General features: G+C 43.4%; 1 protein-coding gene across 1 annotated transcript; it reads right to left on the reverse strand.

Moving 5' to 3' along the window:
• Positions 1-3,673: 3,673 nt before the first annotated feature.
• On the reverse strand, positions 3,674-27,043 carry LOC311439588 (putative neutral ceramidase C). Its single transcript, XM_084525480.1, has 21 exons — positions 26,628-27,043; positions 25,192-25,338; positions 23,144-23,253; positions 22,692-22,841; positions 21,965-22,141; positions 21,375-21,502; positions 20,707-20,784; positions 19,296-19,416; positions 17,727-17,852; positions 17,256-17,342; positions 15,553-15,657; positions 15,351-15,432; positions 14,793-14,908; positions 13,301-13,395; positions 12,572-12,611; positions 11,752-11,847; positions 10,790-10,885; positions 9,985-10,134; positions 9,063-9,122; positions 7,160-7,248; positions 3,674-3,887 (listed from the first exon to the last, which is right to left on the reverse strand). Exons 2-21 carry the CDS (start codon positions 25,325-25,327, stop codon positions 3,710-3,712), a joined length of 2,220 nt encoding a protein of 739 aa, XP_084381606.1. The 5' UTR covers positions 25,328-25,338; positions 26,628-27,043; the 3' UTR covers positions 3,674-3,709.
• Between the last annotated feature and the right edge of the window lie 772 nt (positions 27,044-27,815).

Here is a 27,815-nt window from a genome sequence, read left to right on the forward strand (position 1 = left end):
CAACCCCCATCTATGGACCCTCTCCTCTGGGGGTGTTTGGGGCATATTGCTGTCCCCCTGGAGATACTCTGCTTCCTTAAACACCACTACACACTCAGAGCCTTGTCCCAGCTCCTTGCAGACAGAAATCTTACATGGAACGTGCAAACACCAGGCAACCATAGGATCAGACAGTCCAAAAGCCTCCATGAAATCCCAGAAATAGCAAAGAGATTCTCCCCTTTCTTCTCAGTGCCTTAATTCAGATCTTAATTTAGTATCTCTTCTGCAGCACCAAATAGTGTCAGTATTTTTTGAGGGACAAGATGCTGTGCAGGAGGACAGTTGCAGTACGGTCAAGTTTTGTAATGCAGCCCTGCAAAGCAGCTCAGCAGAGCCAGGATCAGCCTGCAGACGCATGCATCTCCTGGATAGGTTTCTGAAGTTCATATTAATTTATATCCCATGATAAAAAAGGTGGAGACTTTGCTTGCCTTTTGAGCACGTACACAAGGCACAAATGGCTAGACATCGAAGGAGAACAGCTCTATCGAGGGAAGAGCAACTGTGATGAGTAATGCTAAATTTAACAACTGGCAAGTTGCCTAAATTCTTGAAAAATGTTATATGCTTTGGCTGTGTTCAGTGGAAAACTAGTTCTCATGTAAAACGGCACTGGCACCTAGCGGCTGCTGAATTCAATCACAGCACCCTCCTGAGCGGTGTGAAGATCGTCGGGAAGGGCCAATTTTGCTGTATGTGAACAGCAGATGACAGCCACGAAACTGTTAAAGAGCAAACAATGCAAAGGACAGTGCAAAGGACAGCATTTCTCACACTGCAGTATTCAGCACTGCTGACGTTTATGGGAAAAAAAAAAAAAAAAAAAGTGTCCTCTGGTGGCATATAAATAAATAAATTTACCACAAGGAAGGGTATGGACCTGCTCTGGGACACAAGTGGGACTCTCCAGATACCCCACTTCTGGCTCTTGACACTTTTCCCATGAGAAACACCGGCTTTCAAAAAACTTTCTTTGAGGTGAAATACTGAAATTTTAGAGGGTAAACCTCACCCGTGAGAATTTTAACCACACTATTTAATTTTGCTTGGATAAACATGCTTTGTAGAAGTACTACTAAAAAATTTAACAGTTAGTGTAATACAATAGTGCAAACAAATTTATCTTAAACAATCAAATAAAATATCTTAGTGCTGCCTGGACTAAGGAAAAAAGAAAAAGAAAAAAAAAAAAAAAAAAAAGATTACATGATCCTGTCCTGTTTTAAGGTGTTGCAATGCGTTTTACTGTGTGTGATCCTGGAAGAAAATGTGAGCAGAGTGAAGTGGGGAAAAGGTTTGCAAGAAATATTCTGATCATTTTGCAACTTGAGCGTCACAGCACTGAGTGCCCTGTGGCATGGCACAGCCCTGGATTAGGGTCCTGTGTCACTGCCCCCATCTCAGGGATGCTAACATTGCCAGCAGAGGGATTTTGCAGACAGGAGCAGGGCTGATGGACCAGCTGGGCAAGTTATTTGAAAAGGACATTAACAGCATCTTTGGGGATTTAATTCCCAGTGTTGTTCTTCCAAAGCTCTCTCTTTCCTGGCTCAATATTGCAATTGCTTTGAGCTCCTCTGGATGGGAATCTCTGAGACTGATTGCAGATGGTTTAAAATGAATAATTCATTCTCTCCTACTGATTTTAAAGAGAGGCAAAATTATCTGACTGATGATTCTCTGAAGAATTAAAGAGATCACATAATTAATACACATTGTTGGAGCTTATTAAATATTTACAACCGTTTACCCATAAGACACTACAAGAATCCTAAATCCGGATCTGTAAACGATACTTTTTTCTTCTCACGGCCCCAAATGTATTATTTCCAGAATTTGGAAGGGACTCAGGAACAGGGGTGTGATTCCTGCTTACTTCACCTCATGGCAGCGCTGATGGGAGGGACCTCAGGGGGAACTACCACCAGCACTGGGCCAAGGTGGTCATGGATTCATCCAACCAGATCTTGAAACCTGTAGGAGAGAAGGTCCTCCGCCTTCCTGGAGACCTTCCTGTCTTAAAAGTTACAGCTGATGGCTTTTGGGACGATTCTTCTCTTCTTTCAGTAGTACTTTCTTTCTTTGGTTTGATGAACCCTCTGTTTCTATTTCCAATATGTTGGAGGGCACTATGAGCCCTTCTGGTGGCCCACCTGTAGGTGATCACAGCCCTGTCCAGGCTTCAGCTACAAGCCCTGGGCAGACCTTCATCCAGTCAGGGCTTGCCCACCTAGAGTCCTTCCAAGTGATAAAATGAAATGGGCTGAGATCTAATCAGAGCTGCCTTACCCACAGCTTTAATTCTTAAGTTTGGTTCTTGCTGTTTTCCATTTGAATCATCTGCAATATAAACTTATTGCAATGAAATCCAGCCCCACTCTGGCTGGACATCAGTCACATCCCACTACCACCTGCAGGATCCCCTTCACCAAGAGCTCCTCCACAAAAATTTCATCCGACATATGGCCCCAGCGTTCTCCCATAGCACCCTCCCATTGAAATCACCTTTGGTACATGTAAGCATCCTTAGTCTTTATCTTTTTGAGGTGTTCCAAGCTGATATATGATGGGGGTAAAATGCCATTGGCTGCCCTTCATTGTGGTTGGAGGGAGCATAACACAAGGATGCAGGAGAGGCCAGTCAGCCCTGAGGTCAGTCTCACTCAGCATCCTGATTCTGGACCACAACCACAGCAAACATGTATAACTCTTCCAATGGCTTAACCTCCAACCCATCTGTGGTTGCTTGGGCCACTGGCAGTTATTTGAGAACATTCAGAGGACTTATCTTCCAAAAAAACTTGCCTTTGCATAAACCAATGTGTGGTGGACAGCACTGAGTCCACATGGCACAACAGTCAGTTCAAAAGTAACATTAGTGAAAGTGAAGAACACAGTTTAGCAGGAAATATCTGCAGACTGCTTCAGTATTTTATTTTGCAAATGGCTGACCTCTGTAACATGGCTAACCTTACACTAGAACGCTGTGGTAGGGCCCTAAACAGCCTGTGAAGCCAAGATAACCGATTTATGGAAAACCATTCTGTTGCCCCATATGTTGTTTTTTAAATCAGAGAGTGAATCACCAAAATGTCCTGAAACAGAATGATTAAATGAAATAATATTCAAACCCTTCTGATAAGTATCTATCGATTTTTTCACTTTCCGTCCTAGTAAGCCAGCTTTGTCAATCACTTTGAGCACAATTGAGGAGGCTTTTCTTTTGATATCTTGTGAATTCAGCAGCTCTTCCCAGCTTTATGGACTGGGCTCAATTTTATGGACTATTTTATGGTCTGGATTAGCTCCTGTCATGCAATAATTCCCTCTGAAAGCCTATTCATAATCAATAAGCTTCTGATCAATGACTAAAGAAAAACAGTTAACTTTTTATTATAAGAATTAACTATAATGAGATCCAGCCAGGACTGGAAAAGCTTGAATGAATATATATCGAACTGGTAAGGTTGAGTTACAGGTAAAAGTCAAAATTTTGCAGAAGCTAAGCTTTGCACAGCAAAGGACAACGAGCAGCACAACACACGAGGGACAGCAATGATGTATAGAGTCACATATTCCACAAGAAAACTCCCCAGTGTGCATTGGAACATCACAGATATCAAATCTACTGTTCAAAGGAAACAATTCCTTTAATGAACAAGATCACCTACAGACTTGTGATTTCAAACGTTGAGGATATGCCTTCAAATGGATTAATGGGCATGAGTATTTTCTTGTAGTGCCCAAAGTACCGTATCCTGTAGATGCCAGGCTCTGTGCCATTAGGGATGTGCCATTCAATCGTCGCATTGCTCAGACCAAATGATCCCTTGGTCCAGTAAAACCTATCAGGCAAACCAAAAGCTGCAGTCAGCAAGAAAATACACTTTGCATTTGTTTTAATATCGGAAGAGCTCACACTGGCTAAACGAAGCAGAAGGAAATGAATGCACTACAGCAAAGTATATTTTAAGAGTTTCTTTTAACCTTTGCTTATATGTTGAGGTTACACCAGAGCAGCAACTAGCAAGTCAATCCAAAACCCAGTAGGGCTGAAAAGTGTCTGGAAATATGGCCACAAGTCAAAGGTCATTTCTGCAGACAAAAAAAAAATATTTCTACCAAAGTTTTCCTACATCTCCAAATCCATACCATAACCCCATACAACACCACCTTCATGAGCAATATAAACAAGTTCAGTCTTTGCTGCACTGGGGAAACTGTGAGCCAAGAGGCTGAGGATTTACTGAAGGTGACAGGTAAAATCCATCAAAGTGGAGCTCAAGGCTTCCGACATCTGTTTCCATATCAAACTCCTTTCCTTTGCAGACTTGTTGTGCAAAAACTTAATACTACAGACAGCCACACAAAAGATCCCCATGTCTGGTGGTGGGGATTATTCAGCCAGCCATGATGCAGCACCTCTTGGGGAGATGAAGAAGTTTAACCCTCTCTTTTTCTGATACTGTCAGCATCGGGTATCCCCAAGTTGTACCTGGGCCAGACATTCAGTGGGTGCTCTGTAACTTTACACATTTCTGGCTCACAGCAGAAATGATTCAGTAAGTTCACACCTCATGGTGGGAAATGGGAAACAATAACATTATAAAGCATTCTTACTAGCTCTTAGTCTTTCTAAATAAAAAGGAACGGACCGAGAAATCTTAATGAGAGTTTTCAAGTTCTACTGCAATAACACCCCCATTTCAAGGCTTTAACCAAAGGAAGCAGATGATCAAAATACATTAATTCTTTGTCAGTGTTGAGAAACAGAGTTTCACTACAGCAGTCTTAGTGAGAATATTGAAATAAGTATTTACAGACATTACTTTGTGGAAAACAGTGATTAATGGGGAAAATTTGGCTTCATCAGTTGTGAGTGGAGACTGCAGGCTGACACGTGGTTTGTGTATCAACCTGGTTGCTTTTGTCTGAGGTTTTGGCTGTGGATTGCACTGGCTTTATCACTGCAGAGTGCAATGTTGTGTTAGGAGATGACAGCAAGGCCCTGAGCAGTGGTGGATCTTCATCCTCAGGGTCTGCCCCGACTTTCCTGGCCGTGGCCCTGAGCAACCTGCTGTAGCAGCAACATTGGCCCCATTATTAGCTGGCTCAGAGCAGAGACCTCCACTCCAAGGTCTCTGCTCTCTACCCTCCACACCTCTTCCAGTCTGATCCTGTCTGTATGTAATGATGGGACCTACAAATGCTACTGTGATTGACCTGTGTCATCACCCTTTCTCCCCCCATCCCACCCTCCAGGCTCATTGAACCAGGACCACAATTCATATCAGATCCCACCTGCAAAGAGCTTCAGGCAGATGAGCTCAACCACATCGTATCTCTGCTGACTGTTTGTTAAAGGCAGGACCAGGCAGATTGCTGTCTCTAGCTCAGCCCATCCTCCTGAACTACCCTATGAAAGTGGTCACTGCCCCTGCTGCAGATGTGGGATCTGGCCAAACACTTCTCTATTGTAAACACCAAGATAGCACCCAGCAAAAGTCAAGTCTGCATTGAGTTTGTCCCTGATGCAATGGGGAGTGCAAAACAAAGGGGAGATAACAGCTATCTCCTTCACCAAAAGCCGCTCCTCCTATAAATAAAACTTCATATCTGTTGGTTACCTGAAAATAAGATTTACATAAGGTTTACAGATGTATTTATAAACTATTTAACACTTTGCAACACGGAGATAATGAATAATAATGCATTCCCTTGTGTTACCTTCCTGTTGCAATGCCATCGAGTTCCACAGTATCGTACATTAATTTCCCCAGTACTGAAAAAAAGTCTGACTTCATTAACATCTAATAAAAATGCTTGATGTTTCCTGTTCCTATCACCTTGATTACTGACATTTCAAGTTGAATGTACTGGTACTGTAAAGACTGCCTTGTTTTTGTTGTTAACAAAACCATTTCCCCTTTCTCATGTTCTTTTATACTTTCCTGGGGCACCAGGAAAGGAGACATTACTATCTGCATTGCTTTGCCTTCTGTTCAGCTCCTTTAGGCCAAACAACTCCTCATCCTTATCAGCAGAAATATTTAAGCATAATTCAGAGCAAGCAAGATCCAAAGTCTGACCTTTCTCAGGAATTAAAACAATAAGCCTAGATTTCTCTTTTCAGCATCATGGCAGCACATTCTTAAAGTTTTGTCCTTTTTATGTTTTTCATCCTTTTGAGAGACATTTTATTAACCTTTTTCCGTGTTCACAGCTGAGATTTTAGTAACCTTGTTGGTTTGGGGGCAGGAGAAGACATCTTTTCAGATGTCTTTCTAGGCAGAGCTACATATCATCTATGCCATGTGCATACCAGTGATAAAATGCCTGTGCTGCCTTTATGTAAGTAGGGTGAATGGAAAGAGGAAACAAATGAGAAGGACAACATAACATAGTGTTAGTGTTAAATAGAGGCTAAACACTTAGAAATGCCAAGCTCCAGCTGCTGGTAGATTAAATCTCCCACACTGAGGTAGGCCAGGAATCCATACAGAGCACAGGAGCAGTACATCACCTCTTGGTTCAGAGAGCAACTTCAGAATGAAAAAATTGGCAAAAGATTCCTTTGGTATTCCTATTTCATATATGGGCTTCTGGTGTAGCTCTGAAAGATGCCATCATCTTTGCTGCTTAATGGATATTCTTCCTTATGACTGATATCTCTAGCCTTGATTTTATTTTCTTATAAACGTTTTAAATTATTGACTGTTTCTACTTTATGATGTTTAGCAAAACTAGCCAGCCTATTCCCATAAAAACCCTACTGCTGGCTGAACCTCTCATTGGTATCTTAGCCATCAGCAGCATACAGGAGATGGAAGGATGTAGGCTATGAACAAATTGAGTGATTCTTCTCTAATTCTTGCTCTTCAGTCTACCTTTTCCAAACTTACAAGCCTTCACTGTAGAAGTTATATCAAGGGGAAGGCTAAGTGTTGTGCTCTGGACATGTTAACCAGATGAATGTAGACCTGTCCATTGTCAGAGAGCATCATCTGAAGGGACAAGACCAACCTAGGTCTGGGAGCTCTGAAATTGAGCAGGTTGGATTAAACTCAAAGTACTTTCTTGAGATTGTGAAACAGTGAAATCTGTTCGGGTCACTCACCTGGTGTCCCAGGAGGCATCGTTCCGTACCACCTGCCATTTTCCTGAACCATTGACATATGTCTCCACCGTCAGGAAGTTGTGTTCGGTCTGTGTAAAAACAAGAGAATGAGCAAGATGCTGAATGAACAGGCATGTCCCTACTCTTTTGTGTCATTTCAACTGGAGACAGGGCTATGCTTCTGTGTGTTTTACTGGCAAATCCAGTAATTACTAGCAAAAGTGCTTATATTTCACTGGCAAAACTTAAACTTAAAAATGAAGCAGAGAAATTGATCATTAAAACAAGAATGAACAGGCAAGTAATTAGCAATCAGCTTCTATCTAAGATGATGGGATTGATGAGTGATGGGATGAACTATGTATTTTCTACTTTACTTTGTTTTATTAAAACAATGCACTGGGCTGGTAAGATGGAGACTAGAGAACATCGTTGTTCAGACTGAAAAGGTATTAGATACTGAGAAAAGTATGTGGACTAGAGTGCCTTTAACCTCAATAATGTGAAGACACCATGGATGGTCTGTGGTGACTGATGGTCTGACCGTGAGTGTGGATTTCACATTTTGTATATCAAATACAAACCAACATGGTCTCTCACAACCAGACAAAGACTTTGCTGCAAAAGTATTCTGGTGGTGTGAGTTCCAAAAGCACATGAACTCCCAGCTATAAAAAAAGCTCCAAATTACATGAAATTACTCCTTTTGAAACCTGAACATCAAAGAGTAAAATGCATAAGGCAGAGGCAGTAGCTAAATATTAACTAATCCTTAACATCACCCTTTCCAGCATCATTCTCCTCAAGACACTGTCTGCTCATGGCTTGGACTGGCGTACACTTCGTTGGGTTAAAAACTGGCTGGATAGCCAGACCCAAAGAATTGTGGTGAATGGAGTCAAATCCAGCTGGAGGCCAGTCACTAGTGGCGTTCCCCAGGGCTCAGTACTGGGGCCAGTCCTCTTTAACATCTTTATCGATGATCTGGATGAGGGGATCGAGTTCACCCTCAGTAAGTTCACAGATGTCACCAAGTTAGGTGCGTGTGTCGATCTGCTTGAGGGTAGGAAGGCTCTGCAGGAGGATCTGGATAGGCTGGACCGATGGGCTGAGGTCAACTGTATGAAGTTCAACAAGGCCAAGTGTGGGTCCTGTACCTAGGGCGCAATAACCCCAAGAAGAGCTACAGGCTGGGAGATGAGTGGTTGGAAAGCTGCCAGACGGAGAAGGACCTGGGAGTATTGGTTGATAGCTGGCTGAATATGAGCCAGCAGTGTGCTCAGGTGGCCAAGAAGGCCAACAGCATCCTGGCTTGCAGTGTGGCCAGCAGGGCTAGGGAAGTGATTGTCCCCCTGTACTCAGCTCTGGTGAGGCCGCACCTCGAGTACTGTGTTCAGTTTTGGGCCCCTCACTACAAGAAGGACATCGAGGTGCTCGAAAGAGTCCAGAGAAGAGGCAATGAAGCTGGTGAGGGGTCTGAAGAACAAGTCCTACAAGGAGCAGCTGAGGGAGCTGAGTTTGTTCAGCCTGGAGAAAAGGAGGCTCAGGGCAGACCTTATCGCTCTTTATAAGTACATTAAAGGAGGCTGTAGTGAGGTGGGGGTTGGTCTATTCTCCCACGTGCCTGGTGACAGGACGAAGGGGAACGGGCTAAAGTTGCGCCAGGGGTGTTTTAGGTTGGATATTAGGAAGAACTTCTTTACTGAGAGGGTTGTGAGGCATTGGAATGGGCTGCCCAGGATAGTGGTGGAGTCACCATCCATGGAGGTCTTTAAAAGATGTTTAGATGTCGAACTTAGCAACATGGTTTAGTGAGGACTTGTCAGTGTTAGGTCAGAGGTTGGACTCGATGATCTTGAGGTCTCTTCCAACCTAGATAATTCTGTGATTCTGTTATATTTACCATGTTCTCTGCAGAATTCCTAGGGTTGGCACTTACAAAAGTTACTTCAGCAACTTCTCCCTGAGAAGGAAATTGAAATTTATATTAAAGGCTAAGCAGCACATTGCACATTAAAAACAGCCTTTGAAGACACCTTAAAAGTGTTTTATTTGCTCTTTGTCTTTAAATAATTTCGATTGTTGCAGCAGCAATGGACAATTTGTATTGTGAATCCCTGTTCCTGCTTGTTGGATGAACACCATAGCACATAAAATTTCTATGCAAAAGAGGGAGGGAAATGAGTAAATGTTTAAGAATAGTTTCCTGCCTTCTTCCTACCTTAATGCTGGAGACAGCAATGAGATGAAAGTCCTTGCTCTGAACAACTTATCTAAATTTTACAGACTGAAAACTGAATCCTTTCTAACATTTTTTTAATTTCATTTACATGCCATACCAGAGACATCAGAGGTTACCTGATTTCTGCTTGTAAAGACATCACTGTACAACATTTGCCCATTTCATCATCGAATTATATTTTATGTAGAAACAGAAGGGGAAATATTCTTCATGTTGAATACTATGGTGACTTATTTTCCCTTCATTCACACATTTTAACCCCAAATTCAGTACAATGACATTGGCATGAAAACTGCCTCCTTTCTGCTGCTTTGATCTGAAGAGTACTGCTGCTTCATAAAATCACTAATGCTTTTGTTTCATAGAAATAAAACTTGGTCACCTACAAGCTTCATGTTCAAGGCTTAAGTTTGCTTCATTGCTAAAAGGTAAGTAACCTGGGAAGCATTTTGAAATGGTTTTTAAAATTCAAGAGGCTCTCTGACATCCACTACAACACTCTAGAAAATTCAGACTTTTTAGCAAGATAAGTAAGTATTTAAGGATGATTTTCTAAAAAGTTTTTAGCAGATGAAGCTCTCACCACTCGATAGTGTTGTCTCACTTCTTGAAGCACGTCCCCAAATGTCTTATTCACCGGTGTCCTGTCGGAAGTGACAGCAGGCACCAAGGTGAAGCTAGTTATATTGAAAAATGGGGGCTCTGGGCCACTTGGCAAATCCTGAACTGTGTTCTGTGGGAGGGAAGAGGTGCTCATTATACTCAAATACAGATAAACATGACCTCCACCCTGAAGCACACCCATGCTGTGGCTCTTCATCTAATTAAGTTGGTTCAAGCAGATTTTAACAGCAGAAGCAATACAGTGAATGTAAAAGCAAGCAAGAGGCCCTTCGTCTGTGCTCCACATGCAGGACCAATACCCACAAGACACCTGTTGCCCTGTTGCTGATGTTCCCCAACCCCATCAGGCAGAATATCCATCCCATGCCCTCAAAAGGCAGCTCCCACCTGCAGGTTCTGCTCTATCCGCATGGTCCTCAGAGGGAATGTGACATTGTCACATACAGTAAAAATAAAGCTGTTTTTTATACCGTGGTAGGAAAACAGCAACTTCAGACCATACAGAAAGGTTGGAGGAGGTAGGTATTTTTTTAAACTTTGAATCAAAAAAAAAAAAAAAAAAAAAAAACCTAGAAATTCTAAAGTTGTATGAGACTCCCATTATAGGAAATATTTTTATAGCATAAAAGAATTTCTCAAATGGGTTTCTTATGAGAAAGAAGTGTAGCAATCGAGCCACCTCACTGTGAAACAAATATAGCCAATACCATTTACAGGATTTAAATGCCTCTAGCAACGTAAGACATACAGAAAATTTTGATTACCGTAGCAATAGCCCTTGCAAGTCCTCTGTACAGCTGAAGGTAGGCAGAAAGGGTATGTGGCCCATAAATAGTCGATGCTGCCTCATATCGCTGAACCTAGGAAAGGACAAAGTTGGAAAAGGAGGGTTTGAAGGGCTATAGAGCAGATCATGCAGCTCATCCATCTGCACTAGGACAAGATTAGCACTGTAGTGTACCTGCAAGGGTTTATTTAATGATTAATAATTAATTTATTATCCTTATTTAAGGGGTTGTTTTCCAGAAGAACCTCAATCCCCTTACTGCTACAGGACAACAAAACTCAGCTCACTTAGGTATTTCTGCTGCAACTTCAGGTTATTCTTCTCCCATCCATCACAGGCAGGGAGGCCCCGTTGTCACTCTTCCATCTCTTAGGGCTCTTTTGCTCTTCTGAAGGCTTTTTTTCTCCCACTTTTTAGCTTGGACAACCCCACTTCTTCCCACCTTTCCTCCCAGGTAAGTGTTTCTAAACCTTTCCAACTACCCACATCTTCCTTAAAGCATGGCATCTACCCTGCCTTGGAGGGACCCTTAAAACTGCTTCAAGGGTCTTGTAAGCTCTCTTGTAAGTCTTTTCCACAGCAATCTGATGCTGCAGTTCATGCTCTTATCATGACCCTGCAGCTCCAAAACTTTCTTATCGCAGTTCACCAGCCTGTGAAGATAATTTCATCCAGGTCATGAGGAGAAAAACTAATACAGACCAAGCTCAGAGGAGCTTCCTTCAGTACCTCTGACTATTTCCACATTAAAGCCACATAAGTATTTTCCAGCTATGGTCAGGAAACTGTTTTGGCACTTGCAACATTTCATCTAGTCCAAAATAAAGAAGGCCATTTTAGGATTTGTATCACAGATTCTTCAGCTTTTCATGGCAAGGGAAAAATTGCACAATTTCATGTGAATTATCATCCCATATAGTAAAAATTGAACTCAACTACCTGGTATTCCTCATAGGTGGTAATGTAATGGGTGTAGACATTGCACAGCCCTGCAATTACGACATCCATTCCTGCAGTACCATGAGAATCAAATTCCTAAAAAAGGAGATAAATCACTCACCTTGTATCAACCTCTTTATGCACAATTATATTATTATATTATTGTTATTTACCAGGGCAGAATAGGAAGTTACAGTGGGTAGGGGGCTGGATGTTCATGAAAGCAACTCCACCAGTGTTATTTGCATATAGTAATATCTCGTTTTTGCTTCCCACGTGAAAAAGGATAAATGACCTCATGCTCCGGTGAATGCAATAAATTTAAGGATTTTTTTTTTTTTTTTGAAGTCTGATGTCTGTGTTCTTGGAAAAAAACCTTGGCAATAAAACTATGTGAGGAAGTCTCAGTGAGCTTCGGGGGCAGCAGGCAAGATTAAGTATTCAGACCAAAGCTAAGAATAAGACATATCCATCAAGAAAATGGAAAAAATACATTTGCCATTTTTTCCAACAGTTTTCATGCTGCAGAATTCTGGTAGAGATTAAGGAGATATACCACTCTAATACAGAATTAACTTCTGTTGACTTAATGGGTTGAAACCCAATCAATTTGCTTCTTTTGGGGAGGATATGAATTTCTGTTGCATGTCAGTAAGTACATGCAAAATGAGTGTTAAGCAACTGTGAGAAGAAGCGCTCCATAAGAAATGAGCCCTAGGACCCCAGCTGGGAAGGGGACAAGGGAAAAAACAGAAGGGTCAAGAAATGTGAAGTTCCAGATCCACAGCCTTCTCAAGAAACTTCCTCCTCAGCAACTTACAAGTTTAACAGCTTCCCGTAATCTGCGTCCAGACATGGTCCTAGGGACATTAAGGGAATGGCATCAATACCCAGAAATGCAGGGATCGCTTGCTTGACATGCGGCACACCAGAACAGAGGGGAGGCCACCAGAAATTCATTCAGCACATGCAGTGGTTCTCTGGGGTTTGCTAAAGCACCCTCAGGGCTCCTCTCAAGAAACCCAATCAAAACACCTCAAAACATTTCACATATATCATCACAGCCAAGTTGAGGTTGGAAGCACCCCACGGTGGGGTGAGATAGAAGAAAAACGATAGAAATAAATCACTGTTCTATTCAGATTATCACCATTGTACCATCAGCGATCAGTGCAATTTGTTGTTCCAGCATTGATGGTGTGAAAAAACAAAGTTAACACACTCCTTTCATTTCAGTGAAGCTGTATTTTGCTATGAACAGCTAAAATTATCTTGGAAGCTTGATCGCATCTCATTCATTTCTATGGCTAGTAGAAATACAGAAGAAAATGAGAGTTCCAAAGCAACCAGAGAAGAACACATGCAAGAATCTAAGTGCAGTGGACATATGTATGTAGTGTTCGCACTGCTGTCTTGTATCGAGGACAATTTTTGTCCTGTCCCCCCTTTTTATGCATTAGATTATGTACCCACACACAGGAGTACTGCAGGTAGTTTGAATGAAATGCTCTCAGGTGCAATATGTAGAATAAGACCAAAGAATACATACGTAAACTCTCCAGGAACTGCAACAATTGCCAACGATCCGATGGTAGCGATCTGAACATCCACAATATCAGGGTGCCATGGATGAGGCCATGTCATCTGAGATGAAAAAAAAAAAAAAGTATATGACTTTTATAGGAAAATAACAAAAGAGATAGCTGAAGAGTTTTCCTTCCTTTAGTGATAAATAGGGAAAATATTTTTTTTGCATAATATAGACAGGGACATGAAAAAGTGCACCTCCTACACCACATGTACAGCAAGCAGCCTGACCGCAACAAATAGAGAAGGAGAGACACATGCAAATTACATGGGTAAGGCAAAAATAAATAAATAAAAAGTGTTGGCTGAGGGGCAACTTAAAGTAAAGTAGGTAAATAAAATCAGAGTAGCACCCAGAAACAGAGTCCTCACCAGTAGAAACTTCCCACCTGTGTCAGGGAAGGACAGTGTTATGACTGGTAAGGCCGATCATCTGAGCAGAATGGCAAAACTGAGTGAATGAGGGAGCTTGGTGGCAATGGAAAACGATGGTTACCTCCTTCTACATGATGCTCAGGTAGCCCTGTAAAGGAGTCACCTGCAGCCCAACCCTGGCTTCAAACCACCCCATAGCAGGGACCATGCCACACCTGGACTCAACACCTTTGCAGCAGCCAGATACAAACTGCACACTACAGGAGCATTTCAGCTTAAAAAAAAAAAAAAAAAAAAAAAAAAAAAAAAAAAAAAAAAAAAGACTACACAAAATATGAAGGAGTCTGCTAAAGGCAATTAAGAACAACAAGAACCTGAGGGTGGCACAGCTCTGGTGAACAAAATGCAAAATCTTGCTACAGCAAGCCAAAAAATTTTTGAGGAGTGATTTACCAGGGGCATAACATGAATGACAAAATCTCATGATGTACATCAAAGGAACACATGAAAGCAATGATGAATCACCTCATCCAGATGGCATCCTCTAAAGTGCTCTAACGGACCTTGGATATGATCCCACTCCACTATGGTGCATTTGCCTTAATGCCAAAAGAACAGCAGGTAGGAAATGTGGCATCGATTTTCTTTTAAAGATTTAACTAGGATTTGGGAGAGTTCAGTAAGGACAGCCCTGAGCTTGTCCCTGGAACAGCACACCCCCCTGGAAAGGGGCTGGCAGTGGTGGGGCTCCATCTCTGTGGGCCCTGAGGAAATAGCCTTTCCTGGGGAGTGGGTTGTCCCTGGGGGCACAGGACTGGTGGCAGGTGGCCTCCATCCCCAGGGACAGCCCTGGGCCAGCTAGGAGCATTGGTCCTGCCACAAGCAGGGTCAGAGCAGAGGCCTCCAGCCCATGGTGTGCCCACCTGAGCCCAGTGCCACTCCACCATGCCCTCAGCATCCCCACAGCTCTCTCTCCGTCCTTGTCCTTCACCGTGCAGGCTAGCACAGTGCTGATAGGGACTGGGTTTCAGTAGGGCACTCCAGCACTTACCAGAGTGCACACCCAGCTCTGCCCTTACCTCTCCAGTGCTAAAGAGAACCGGCTTGGGTTCATGGCAAGCTTTTGTTTCATTGGATGGCTTTCCCAGGAGCTGGTCACGGATTTGATCCCAAAATGGGTCCCCTTCTACCGAGCCTTGAAGGAAAACATCTTTTAAACACTGTTCCTTCAACTTCCCCAGCAGCTATCAGGCAGAAATATCATATATTGCCCACTCCCTCCTTTTGTCAGGCTATTTCTTAGTGGATTCCAACTATCTCCCTTTTCTGGTGTGGTTTCTGCCAGGCTTTAGCCCAGCTGAGCCCCATTTCATCAGCATTAGGGTAATGAGAACAAATGGGAAAGACTGCCCTGAAGTCTGCTCTTTCTCCTCCCCACTCTCCTCCCCGCATATCCTTCCTCCAGAAGCTTTGCAATGGACACAAACTCGATCACACCTTCCTAAAAGCATCCCTTTGGAGATTTAACCACGTGTTGATATTCTCTGAAAAGGTCTGAGGGTTTGAATTCACCTGGGGTGTGCCCTGTGTCCTTCTCATTTGCACAAAGCCATGTTGACATCCACTCTCCAAATTACCTTGTGTGAAGTTGAAAGCCCCCACTCCATCAATAGTCCCTGCAGCAAAGCTGTATCCCAAGGCTGGTTTACATGTTTTGACCTTAACCAAAAAGGGAAAAAAATGAGAGATTTTAAAACCAGTTTCCTCCAGTTTGCCAGATCCTGCTATGAGAACATAGCTGTTTTTCCTTCCTTGTACCCCAGTACCTCCCACTCTTACCGTGTGCGTGGCATTGAGCTCCACCTGAACGTCACTCATGTTCACCCACTGGTGAGCTGAGCTGAGAGGTCCTGTGATCTCCTGGGAAGCATTGGCATACAGCTCCTAAGGGACACACAGATCAGCCAAGGCAAAAAAACAAGGGAAGGCCTCCTGTCAAAGCAGAAAGTCTCCAGAGTGTGTGGAAATCCTTGAGGAAGAAGAAATCAGGCACCCCAGTCTTCTGAGCTTCAGCAATATGAATTATTTCTACACTCAGTTGATGTCTTGCAGTGGCCTCTTGCAGGAGCATATTTCCAAAGCTCTGTTGTTTCTATCATCCTGTCTCTAAATCCCACGTCCCCCGAGTCCTGCAAGCTTTCCTGTCCCAAGCAACATGGGGGGGACACTGGTCAGCAGTTCTGTGTGCACCTTGATTTTCACAGTTAAAGCAAGCAACTATTCTGCCTGAATGGCTCCCTCCCTCCCTCCCTTCTTCCCTCCCTCCCTCTCTTCCTCCCTCCCTTCCTTCCTTTCTTCTCTCTTTCCTTCCTTCCTTCCTCCTCACCCATATTACTCATAGCTCAAAGAGAAGGCAAAGCAACTGTTGACTACAGGAGCTGTTAGAGTATCTGCAGTTTTCGTGCCTAAGACCAACCAAAACAAATGTTTTCTATGACAAAGATGCAGTCGAATGCATTAATTTCTTCAAAACTCATGGACTTGACTATGCATTTATTATATGGGTGACATCTCCATCATTCAGCTCTTCAGCAGATGATTTTCCTGACACACATGCCTCAAGCTGGTACACACCATTGCTCCTGTAACTGCAGGAAGGAGCAGAGGACACAGCCCTTCACAACCCTGAGTCTGCAGTGTTAAAAGTGACAGCAATGTTTTCCCTCTCCACTTGATACCTATGCCAGGCACCTTGACTGGGACAAGCTTTCGCTTACAAGTCACGATCAGCCTGGAGTGACTTCAGGGCAAGCATCCGAAATGGCAATTAAATAGGAAATAGCCACCATCAAGCCTTCTGCTCTCACTGGACCTGTTCCAGTTCCTACAAGCTGCTGTCCCTGAAATGGTGCCAAAAAAGATCTGCCCATTGACAACTCGCAAATTACTCGAATCCATAGAATGGAAAACAGTTAATTTAAGTGAATTTGGGGCCCAAGAACATAGGCTACATAACGAAGCCAAGAGGGTGGACCACAATGAGTAAATGCAAAGTCAAGCATGGCAAGATGAGTATCTTTCCTGGGTTTTTAAGCTAGCTGATTTTAATTCACATTTGCATTAGTTTGTGAGTGCAATGCCAAGTCAGCTAATAAGTGGAATGTGATGGTGTTGCTGAGCTGTCCTGAGAGGCTTCGCCACCAGTGTTTTTTCCCATCATGACCCATCATGAGGTGCATTCTTGGGGATGGGCAATTATAAGGGAGCAACATCCAGATTACATAGCAGTCAGGAAGAGAGAGATCAAAACTTCAAAATCAACATTTTCAAATTCTGAGTCCTATAATCACATATCTAAAAAAAAGTGTATGTTTTCTGAATAATCACGAAATTTTCCTTAAGTGTATAAACATTAATTTTAAAGTAATTTAAACCTACAAACATTCATAAAAAACAGGTGCAAGAAATTTGCTAAAATGAATATGTGGTTGTTTTTGTAATAACAGTGTTCACATGCATTTGTAAAATGAAACATCACTTACCTTTGCTTTTGAGTAGATATTTTGCCCTATAATTCTTGTACTGTCGAACATATCAGTACCAGGACCCATGGCCATGCACATCGCTGCCTGTTAAGAAATTCGGTTCAATAATAGTGATCTGTTTCAATACTAGCGATCTGTTCATATGGATAACCGTGGCACTGCAAAGTGGATGAGTGCATGAGTGGTTTTCATCATGTGGAAGCTAATAGCTTCTTGCTAGCCATCTAAAATTTGGGCACCAGATTGCAACGCTAAGCTTTGCAGTGAGACAAATATGGATTTAGGCTGAATGATCAGAAAATGGTATGAAGATAAGACATGGTAGGTTTCTGAAAAGGGCATCCAGAATAGTCCAGAAGAGGTCTTTTTCATGCAGAATGGTCCATCACAAGGCTCTGTATTTGCAGCTCTAGCCTGAGTTTTTCTCCTCCATCATAATTTACTGTAGATCGAGTAATCCATACGTACCCCCCCCATGGGACAGGTGCTCTGTGGGTTGTCACACGATTCCCCTGTGTTTACGCAGAATGGGCCTTTGGTGTTGGGTGACACATCTCCCAGGTTGGAAGATGCAAAGGCAGCAACAAAAGATCCCTGCAAAATAGAGACATGGTCAGACAGATTTCAGTGACTTGCAGTGATTGCAGACATCCTCTGTGGCTTTCCCTTTGGGCTGCAAACACGCAGCACAACCTCAAGAGAGGTATTAAAGCCAGCTGATTGGCATGCAAGCTGGTAAATGTTTCTGAGGTGACTGGGAGTACTGGCATAGGGATTCAGGAGTGTGCCACAAGCTAGGGACAGGAAGAGTAAGGGAGAAAAGGTCACGGGGTATGTAACTGCCACCTTCCATCTCAGCAGCAGCTCTTCCCCCACCTCCCCTGTTCTCGCATTCCTGATCACATGCTAATGGTTCATTGTGACACCTTGAGCTGGATTTTAACTCTGCCAGGTTATCAACATGACAGATTTATGGAGTGAGAGCCAGTGGATCTGACCGCAGGAGTTCATGCCAAGCAGTACTTGAGAAGCAAGGCTGGGTGTGCACTGAGCATCATCTGAACAAAGCTCTCACAATGGATCCTCTCATTTCTACCCCTTCTAGAAGCAGCATATGTCCACACCAGCTATTTTAATATCTTCTCAGCTCTTCAGCCATTCTCTTGTAAGACTGCTAGACAAAATGTGTCCAGCAAAACGCACAACTGAATATTGGATCCTGCAAACACTTCCACACATACTTAGTCTGTGTTCATATCATCTTGCATTGACTTGCAGCCATAACTATGCACTAGAGACAAGTCTTCTTAAAAGCTTTTAGATAACCCACTATAAAAAGAAATGTTTGCAAGCAGAACATGTCTAAAATTTCTTCAGTTTTTATCCTTGGTATGAACCGCACATGTTGCCCTGCCCAGAATATTAAAATATAAATTGAGCAATGTTTCAAGGTACATGCTGAAGATGCACACAGGACACTGTCATAACCAACACATGACTCAAAGTGACTGTGAGACTGGTTCCTGTCCATATTCACATTTAAGGGGAAATAATTCAGGGGAATAAGGAGATCTGTTTGGACCTGGGGGATGGCAAATCTCTTGGACAAATTAAGACTATGAGACAGAACTGGCTGGAAGCCACGGAAAACAAGTGAGGATAACCACAGGCTTGATCCCATACTGCAGATGCAATGTACAGGATCTAATATCCCCCACTTGCCTTTCTAGTGATTTCCAGTGTGTCCAATAGTTGAATCATAACAAATTTGATTTGTTCTTAAAATGGGAGTAAATGGAGTAAAACGGGAGTTATTATCTTGAAAAGTCACAATTACACTTTGTAATTTCTCTTCACCAGAGGAAGAAAGATTAAATAAATCAGAAAGTGCATCTTTGGCCTCCTTTTGATATTTTTACCCTGCTGTCCTATCTCAGTGTTTGACGGAACCTGCTATGGCCCATAAAAAGCATTGACCATACCCTCTGTGTTGAACTTTCTTCCCCGTTATTCTCAATATTCTGAAAGCTCTCTTACCTCTCCAGGAAGCATGCCCTTGTTCTTCTCCTGCTCAAACAAGAGAGACGCATATCCCACGTTGTCACTGTTTACAAGATGGTTTGTGTTGTTCATGCTGACTGGGTGCACGGCAAACCAGCTAGAGAGACGATATGTGTAGGAAATGCATTATTTGAAATAAATATTTGCAATTGGCTTATAGAAATTTCCTCTGGGGAAGCAAAACCCCAGATCATTAGTGCCCAGGGCTGGATTAAGACGGGCAGTGCCCACATCCTCACCCATCATGACCTGGAAGGCTCATAACTTTGGTGACCCGGGTCCTGAGGTGACAATAGTTTGGCACTGTAATTAACAGGGCCACCAAGAGCTAGTTCAGCCCTGGACTGACTCTCTTCTGACTCCCAAGAGTTATATTTTTGGAAAGATTTAGAGGAAAATCCCTGGTTTTTCCTTGCACCATCATCTGTGACACAAGGAGAGAAAAAAATTGAGAGGAAAACCCTCCTGTTCCTCTTACTCAGAGTCAGATTCTCACTTGTGATTTCTAAATGGAGAAGTCATGTTGTTGGTTTCAGGACTACCTCTTACTTCATTTCCCCGGCCCTGAGCTCTGACCTTCGAGCAGCCGAGCACTGCCACAAAGATGTGGTGATAGGATGGGTGTCATAAACACAGCACCTGACACCCAGCACTGGGAATGGCACATTTTGCATGAAATAATGTGGTGTTAAAGGAAATAACCAAAAGAACAGGATCCCAAAGTGGTCCCAGAGATTCTGGGGCCAGACCCTGCTCCCAGAGGCACAGTGAAAGCACAGGAGGCACTAGTACAAGATGCAGCATGGGACACGGCCCCAAGGAAACAGCCCTTCTTGTGTGAGCTGGGGGTCTCTGTCCTCGGGGGCGGCCCCAGTTCTCTGGGACATGGTCCCATGCAGCCTGGAGTGCAGCTCCTGTAAGTGGTTCTTCCAGACAAAGCCTGGTATACCTGCGCAACCTTCTTCCCCTGTTGTGCAAGACAAGCCTTAAAAGACTGATTTGCAATGGCATAGGGTTTTCACCTGCACCTCTGCAAGAAGGCCAGCCATGGTCATCTTCCCCAGCCTCCTCTGCAAGCAGCAGCACAGGGGTCGTGGCAGGAGACATGCCCAACACAGAGAGCTGGAGGTGGGCTAAGGCTGCTGAAGGTCCCAGAGCAGATGAGAGACGCTGACCTGGTTTATGCACTCAGTGACTCTCAGCATAACTTACTCTTGCCTCAGAGGCCCTCTGGTGACTACCTGAGAAGAATGGTCTATGAGAAAGTGCCATAGACCTGAAAGTCAGCATGCTTGTGCAGGAAGGAACTACAGAACTAAGCCTAGAACCACAGCACTGGGGAGCTTTTCTTTATGAGGATTTGGAAGAAAACATCAACAATCAGTACCTGATGAGGCCCAGGTCATGTCCATTCTCATCTACCATCTTCAGCATCACCATTTCTTTATCCGTGTTGGATGAATACCTGGGACAACAGAGCAGGGAAATCCTGTTATCACCAGAGCAACAGTCACATTCTGTGTTGTTAAAACTCCACTGGGCTTAGAAAGAAAATGGGGAGGATATCGGAGATTTTTTGCTAGGACATGGTGACCTTACAGGACCATCCTAATGCTGTTGTGAACCTAAGGGAAGAGGCACAGTCATTGATGACCTCAGGCCTGGGTGGTGGAAAGAAGAGATCCCTCTAAACACAATACCTTATGTACTTTAATGCCATCTGACTCACATGCTAGCATCCACTAAGGACGTTCTTTCACTGCTGTTAACAAAACACGAGGTCACATTCTTAACTAATGTCTCACATTAGGAGAGGGCATGTCTCACATTGGAGGGGGCATCAACAGCTTCCAAGTCCACTTGTACAATTCATTTTGGGGGAAGCAGGTACCCAAGGACCCATGATGGTGACTGTCATTCTGCCATGGACTTGGTTCCACATTTGAACTGTCCTACAAATGACCAGAAACACTGTATGCAAGACCTCTGGGTCATGGTTCCAACCAAAGGGTTCTCTTCAGGGATCTGTTTCTCTCCCATTTTCGGAGCCTCTACCTGCTTTGCTCAGATGCCGGATTCTGGAGATATGAGTACGGGCTTCGGTTGATCTGACTGTTTTCTACAGTGCCTCTGTTTATAAAAAGCCTTCCTCTTTTCAGGTTCTGATGTGCTATATCAATGCTCTGAAAAACAAAAAGGCAGGGAATATTAGTGCATGAATATAAGCCATATGAGTTTATTTGGAAAAACTCCCTCCCCGCCTGGCCCCAACACTTTCTTGGGAATCTAGAGGCTTTTCATGTTTTTTGTTTGTTTGTTTGTTTTGTGTTTTGTTTTTGTTTGTTTGTTTTTGTTTGGTTTGGTTTGGTTGTTTTTTGTTTGTTTTTTTAATAGACCAAAATTCTAGAAAGTTATGATAATGAAAAGTAATATTTCAAAATCAGGCAAAACCATCTCTTTCTAAATAAAAACTTGAAGGCTTTTATTATCTGACCTGATCTCACCAACAAGCATAAAAACACCTCTGAGTGTATTTTAAGGTTGCAGCATTTTCAGGTGCTACCATAAACATTGCATAAACTGTACCTCCCCTTAACTTTTCTGTGTTTACAGGCCCATGTGTCAACAGTCCAGCTGATGCCTACCTTTACAATGCCCTTCACAATAGCATCAAGGGATGGTTTGATCAGTCCTTTGCTAGTGATCCAGAAAAGTGTGTACTGGAAGTAGCCACCAGGACCCGAGTGCGTGTGGGTGCCGCTGAGGATGACGTTGTCTTGTCGGTACAGCTCACCATACTTGCTCTTCAGTTCCTTGAGCACCTAAGAGGAAAGAAGTGGTCCTAAAAACCCTTTCTTATACCTGTGGAGATTTGTATCAACTTGAAAAAAAAAATAAAGTAAAATCATCTCTCACCTGCCTCTCAGCTCTTTTCTTTCCATCTGATACTCTATAGCCAGTGACCAAATGAAGTAGGCTACAGCTGATGATTTGACAACGGCCTTAAAATAATAAAATCCTGTAAAGGAAGACCTCTGTAGCCAACTTGCAGCCCACCCCATGTCATCCAGGGAGCACCTAATTCTCAACGATCTCCCGTCTTCCTCTGTGGTGCAATACATAGGCACCAAGCACCATGTGTATTTTTGGTAACTTTTTCACTACAAAAAGCATGGTCCTAGTACAGCATCATTTGCTGAGAAATCTTTTTCATCAGAGACACCACACTTCTCAAAGTCCTTTTGCAAGGAAATCCCAAAGCAAATGGCCAAGGTGCTGCTGCATTCTGTACTGTCTGGCAATGACTACAACCTTAGCATTAATACCAGCGATAGCTCACACCGTGCAGATAATTCACTTCCAGCCACGTACCTCCAGCCTCAGTCTCTGAGACACCATCCCTATGTCGATGCTGACAAACACTACTCGCTTGGAGCTGTCGGGCTCTGCCACGATGAAGGCTCGGCTGTAGAGGCGTGTGAGGAGCCCACTGCCCACCTGGTCAGGATTGGCGTAACCCATCTGGAAGGAAAGAGCTCTGTCAGGCCCACACAGACAAAATACTGAGAGATGGATTCATTTGCACGTACATGTATTTTCCTAAGTCAATTTCCAGAAGATCCAAAAAAAAAAAAATCTTTCAAGATAAAAACTCAGAGTTGCAACTATCTTGCCCTGCTATCACTCATTTAATGATTTAAGACAACCATTTGTCAAGGCAAGGCCTCTAGGCCAAATGTTCTGAAAAAAAAAATAATAATACTCAGAGATGGTGAAAAAAGAACAGTATTTCATTGAATCCATGCTCAATTCCCCATACATACCAGAGGAATTTCTGCTACTGGCCCTGTACAATCTGCTCGACCTGCACCCAATAAGTAGCCTCCTGAGACACCATTTGATGGTTTCTGGGTTGGTAGTGGGTCATCATAATCTATAATAAGAATAAATAGTAGATTAAGGGCCACACAAACAAGCAGAACTAGGGAAGGAAGAGTCAACACAGCTTTTTCAAAGGGTGTGCATGCCTGGAACCTGCTGCACATCCCTGGAGGACTTAGAAGTTTGTGAACAAAGGGATCTGGCTGATACTGTCTGCTTGGGTTTCCGGCTGTTGGCCAACATGGCCAGCATTTGCTGATGCTGTTAATGTATTAAGGGTGGAAAATAACAGGCCAGGTGTGAAGAACTGCAGAGCTCACAACATGGCGTCACTGAGCTGTGTAAAATGTGCAGTGATTCACAGCAGGGGGGAAAACAAGCTTAGCTTCCTTGACTCCAAATCATCTCTCCAAATTCACCATTGTCATGCAGAAAACAGAAGCCAGGGTATAAGGGTGTTTTCACCAAAAACAAAGTCCATGTCCTATGCTGGTGTCCTGGTCTCAAAAAAAAAAAGTGGGGGGTGGGGGAGCACAGCAGCGCCAGAGCAAGCAGTTGTGGGCAATGACCCTGGACCAAACGACAAGGAAAAGGCCCCTCAAAGGAGGCTGAGCCTCATCCCAGCCATCGAAAAGGCTTCCATGGGATGCACAGAGCATCTGGACAAAGTCACAGAAGAAAAGACATTGAGGGTTATTAAATAAATAAATAAATTCTCTGCGCCTCAGGAAATCCCACAGCCACAAATCACTGGAGGCTGAGATAACACCGTGGGAAAAATATTTTTGTGCAGTTAATCTGTGCTCAAAGTCTTCCCTGGCCAGATGGGGCAACTGGAGGCTGGGCAGAGGGAAAAGGGGACGCTTGCTCTTCCCACCACAGCCTTTCCTAGACTGTTACTTAAAACAGGAGAGAAACAAAACACTCGCATCGGCCACAGACCAAGCACAGGAGCAGCAGAGAGACAAAGCAGCGTGAATGAAGGGGGGAGGTTCCCATTAAAATTACTGCTGCTCCACCTCCTTCTCAGAGAGATGTAATGTGGAGGAAAGGCACTTGTGCAAAATTCTCACGTTACAACCTAAAAACTAGAGGAAAGCATGAACTCCATGTAACTCAATAACAAAATCAAGGAAGTGGAAGTCCTCATCGCTGACTAATCAGGCAATGCTCTGGGAAAGGGCTCCTACCACATGGAAACACCTAAAGCTTGAAAATGCTTGGGTGTTGTTGTTTTTTTTTTTTCTTTTTATTTGGATTGGTTTGCTGTGGTTTTTTGTTTTTGCTTTTGTTTTGTACCCCCATGATATTTTCTCTCTCCAGAAAACAAGTGTGGGGTATATTAGAAGAGGGTTTTTTGGGGCAGCTCATGCCACCCAGCTGCCCCATGCCTGGTGATGGGGTTGGAGGGCATAAGTCAGCTGTGGTGGGACTGCAAGCGCTGTCGAGCTCCTCAGTTTCTCATTCTCTGGGTTTAGAAAGAAGCTTCATAGCTCATTTTGACTTTTTTTTTTTTTTAATAACATATTTCTCAACTTTCCAAAAAGAGCAAACTGCTTCAGGTGGGAATGGATTAATTTGACCTGAACATGTGGCCCTGGGACATGCCATGCACATCGCCTCATTGTGGGAGCAGGCAAAAACCGGGATAATATCCAGGTTTATGCAAAAATTGGTGCCCTCTGCAAAAAAAAAAAAAAAATAAATAAATAAATAAAAAAGGGGGGGGGGTGGGGGGGGGGGAAGCACATTTGTAACAACTTGAGTCTGCAAATGATTTGGGAATGAGACACCACCATGCTATTGTTTCATTTTGGGATGATTGTCACTGGCCAGCGGCCCTGAAAAAGGTTCCTGACCCCTGCTGCCACAAGATGAAATCAGACGCTTTTGCATCTCCTCTCCCTCCTCCTGTATCCTCCCTCAATCCCAGCAAACCCTCCGGATGGCAGAGAGCTGTGGTGGGCAGTATCAAAGTAGCTTAACTTGCCATTGCTGGAGCTGTTCTCTTGGGTGAGAAAGTGGAGAACGAGGAGTGCCACGGTCACCGCTATCATCAGCACCAGGAAAACAATGAGGACCACCTCCAGGCGGGAGAAGGAGTGCTTGTGCCTCTTTCCACACATGTCAGGGGGCCCTGCGAAAGCAGAGGGGAGCCTATGAGAGAGGCAGAGGGGTCAGCCCCAAGGTGATCCACGAGCTGGCCATGGTTTGCATCCCCCACCCCGTGTGTCCCCCAGGTGGGGCAGAGCAGGCAGTGATAAGGATGGGAAGTGGTGACAGATATCTTTATTTTTTTACCCATTCTGCTTAAGACAGCAAAATCGTATCTGCTATGTGCAGCAATTGCTCCCTGTCATGAGGCCCGGTAGGACAGGGCATGCTGCTCTATTACCGCATCCGCATTTACCGGGACACCTTGCTTGCTCTTTTGAAAAATTCTTTCAAATAAAACCCTAAATCTTTCATCAGATCCTATATTCACCAAGAGAGGTGCTGCAGCCTGAAGCCTCACCACATTTTTGCTGCTCGTGCTCAGTGTGTACAATATATTCATAATAATAATGGTTAATTTAGGAAACCCAGGGCAAAGCAAATACCCCCATTGCATGGGCAAAGGCAGTTTTCTCCAGGATATGAAAAGTGGTGGTTGTGACAGCTTTCCAGAGCTGAGATCTTTGGATTTCCTTTGTGTATATTGTTACCCCACCTCAGTTTAAAGATTAACAAGAAAAAATATTCAAAATACGGTTATGGGAAAATGTACTATTTTCTCCTATGTAAAAAGGTGACTTTCAGTTTGCCCTGTTCTGGTATCTGAGATTTGCATCAAGAGCTTCCATCGGGCAGTTGTACCAAAGATGTGCCTTTTGCCATTCTTGGAAACATCCATACAAGGCCTTTAAAATAAAGTCTTTAAATTAGCTTAAATTAAGCCTTTAAAATAGTTTTGCTCATTTTCATGCATCCTTGGGTGTGTTAGTAGATCATCTTGCTGCAGAACCACTGAAAAGAGCATTTATGGTCTTGGAAGCACGGCAGCAAGAAATATCACCACCAGCAAGCCAACTGGTCACCTAGACTTGCAATAGGTGACCTTTCTATCAACTTATTTTGCCATGGTAAGATAAATCAGCTGTGCTTACTGCTGGATTTCACCCAGCTAATCTTCTAGTGGCAAGAAATCTAGTATTACGGGTTTCCTTCCTCCCTTTTTTGACTTTGCATTTTATTCTGTAAACTGGAATCGCCAGCTAGATGCAACTCATCACAACCTGCCCAGATGATGGATATTGCAGCGCCATCCCAAAACATGACTACATGATACGAAATTCTGTTTGTTTTTCCAAGTGATTACACAGCTGAATATCAAAAGAAGTAAACATTTGTACTATGAAATCACAACAACATCTCATGCAAACTTACCTTGCTATGCAGCTTATTAGGGGTTCTCTGTCTATATTCTGGATGCCGTGAGGCTTCAGTACATCCAAATCTGCTTGTACCTGAGGTCCCTTGCCAGTCCCAGGGGTTAGAGAAACATCTCCTTGCTTGAAATCTGCTTCAAGTTGAAAGGTCCAGCTTGAAAAGTATTGCTGTTACAATCCCATGAGTCAGGCTCTGTGTAAGATAAGGAACAGATCAATAACATTTATCGCAAAACAGGTGGTTTTTTTCCATGCCTTTTTTTTTTTTTTAATAAGTTATTAACAGTGCCTGTATCTTCAAAATAACCTTTCCGAGATTACACAGATCAGCTGTGGTGCATGAGGATTACGGGAACAAGGATTTTCCCTCTTTGTTTTTTCATCACAGCTTAACCAGGCTGCAGGATGGTTGCTGCTCCACATCCTGCTGTGAATCTGAATTCTCATGGGATATCAGTCTCAAGGGCTTCCCAACTTCACTAGAAGAAGAACTTAAATATGTGGACATACTCTCAGCTTTTAAATGTTTGCTTTTTCTGTCTGTTTTCCTTCTGAGCCCCAGCTTGGTTGCATCATGCATTAATCCACCAGCTGCTAAAACATGCTTTCTTCAAAGAGTTGTGTCTTCAGGAGCCATCATATCCCTGAGATAGTAGCAGCTTGCTCTTGCTTGCAGAGAATTTAAAATCCTCCTGAGAAATACACCTTTGCTTTCCCCAACTCCCATGAGTTTTTGAGGGAATTTAAGGATAGGACCACATGTGACATTTTCCATTCTACTCAGCTTCCAGCAGGCAAACATCGCAGGAGATGTTGTTTTCTTCTTCCGCCACCATTTCTTCCATGCCTCCTAATTGCAGGGGTTAATATTCCAGCTAGTACTGAGAACAGGCAGCCTGAGTAATCACTTCAAGGTCACATTCAGTATCTCCCTTTGATTCAGCAATTTTTGGACTGGCTTGTGGGGAGAAGAAAGATTTTCTGATATGTTATCTCCTCACTGCGATACCAAAGGAACACTCTGCCCTTGCTGTTGGCAGAAAACAGCGTGCTTCATCTCTGTATAGGCTGACAGATATTCCTGGTGAGCTCCATGCCAAAGTCCTGGATGTGGGTGCCTGGGAGAGAGACACCCCACTGGTTCTGCTCTGGGCCACCACCAAGACACCATGGTCCACTAAATCCA

The sequence above is a fragment of the Aythya ferina genome (genome assembly GCF_964211825.1).
Source record: "Aythya ferina genome assembly, chromosome: 7".
Taxonomy (NCBI): Eukaryota; Metazoa; Chordata; class Aves; order Anseriformes; family Anatidae; genus Aythya; species Aythya ferina.

Excerpts from the sequence above, each read along its gene's own strand:
- LOC311439588 (XM_084525480.1), bottom strand. The coding sequence starts at position 25,327 with ATGTGTGGAAAGAGGCACAAGCACTCCTTCTCCCGCCTGGAGGTGGTC. Across the intron at positions 11,848-12,571 it reads TACGGGAAGCTGTTAAACTT|GAATTTGATTCTCATGGTAC; the intron begins GTAAGTTGCTGA and ends CTCCTTTTTTAG. Across the intron at positions 7,249-9,062 it reads GGAATTCTGCAGAGAACATG|ACCGAACACAACTTCCTGAC; the intron begins GTAAATATAACA and ends GTTTTTACACAG.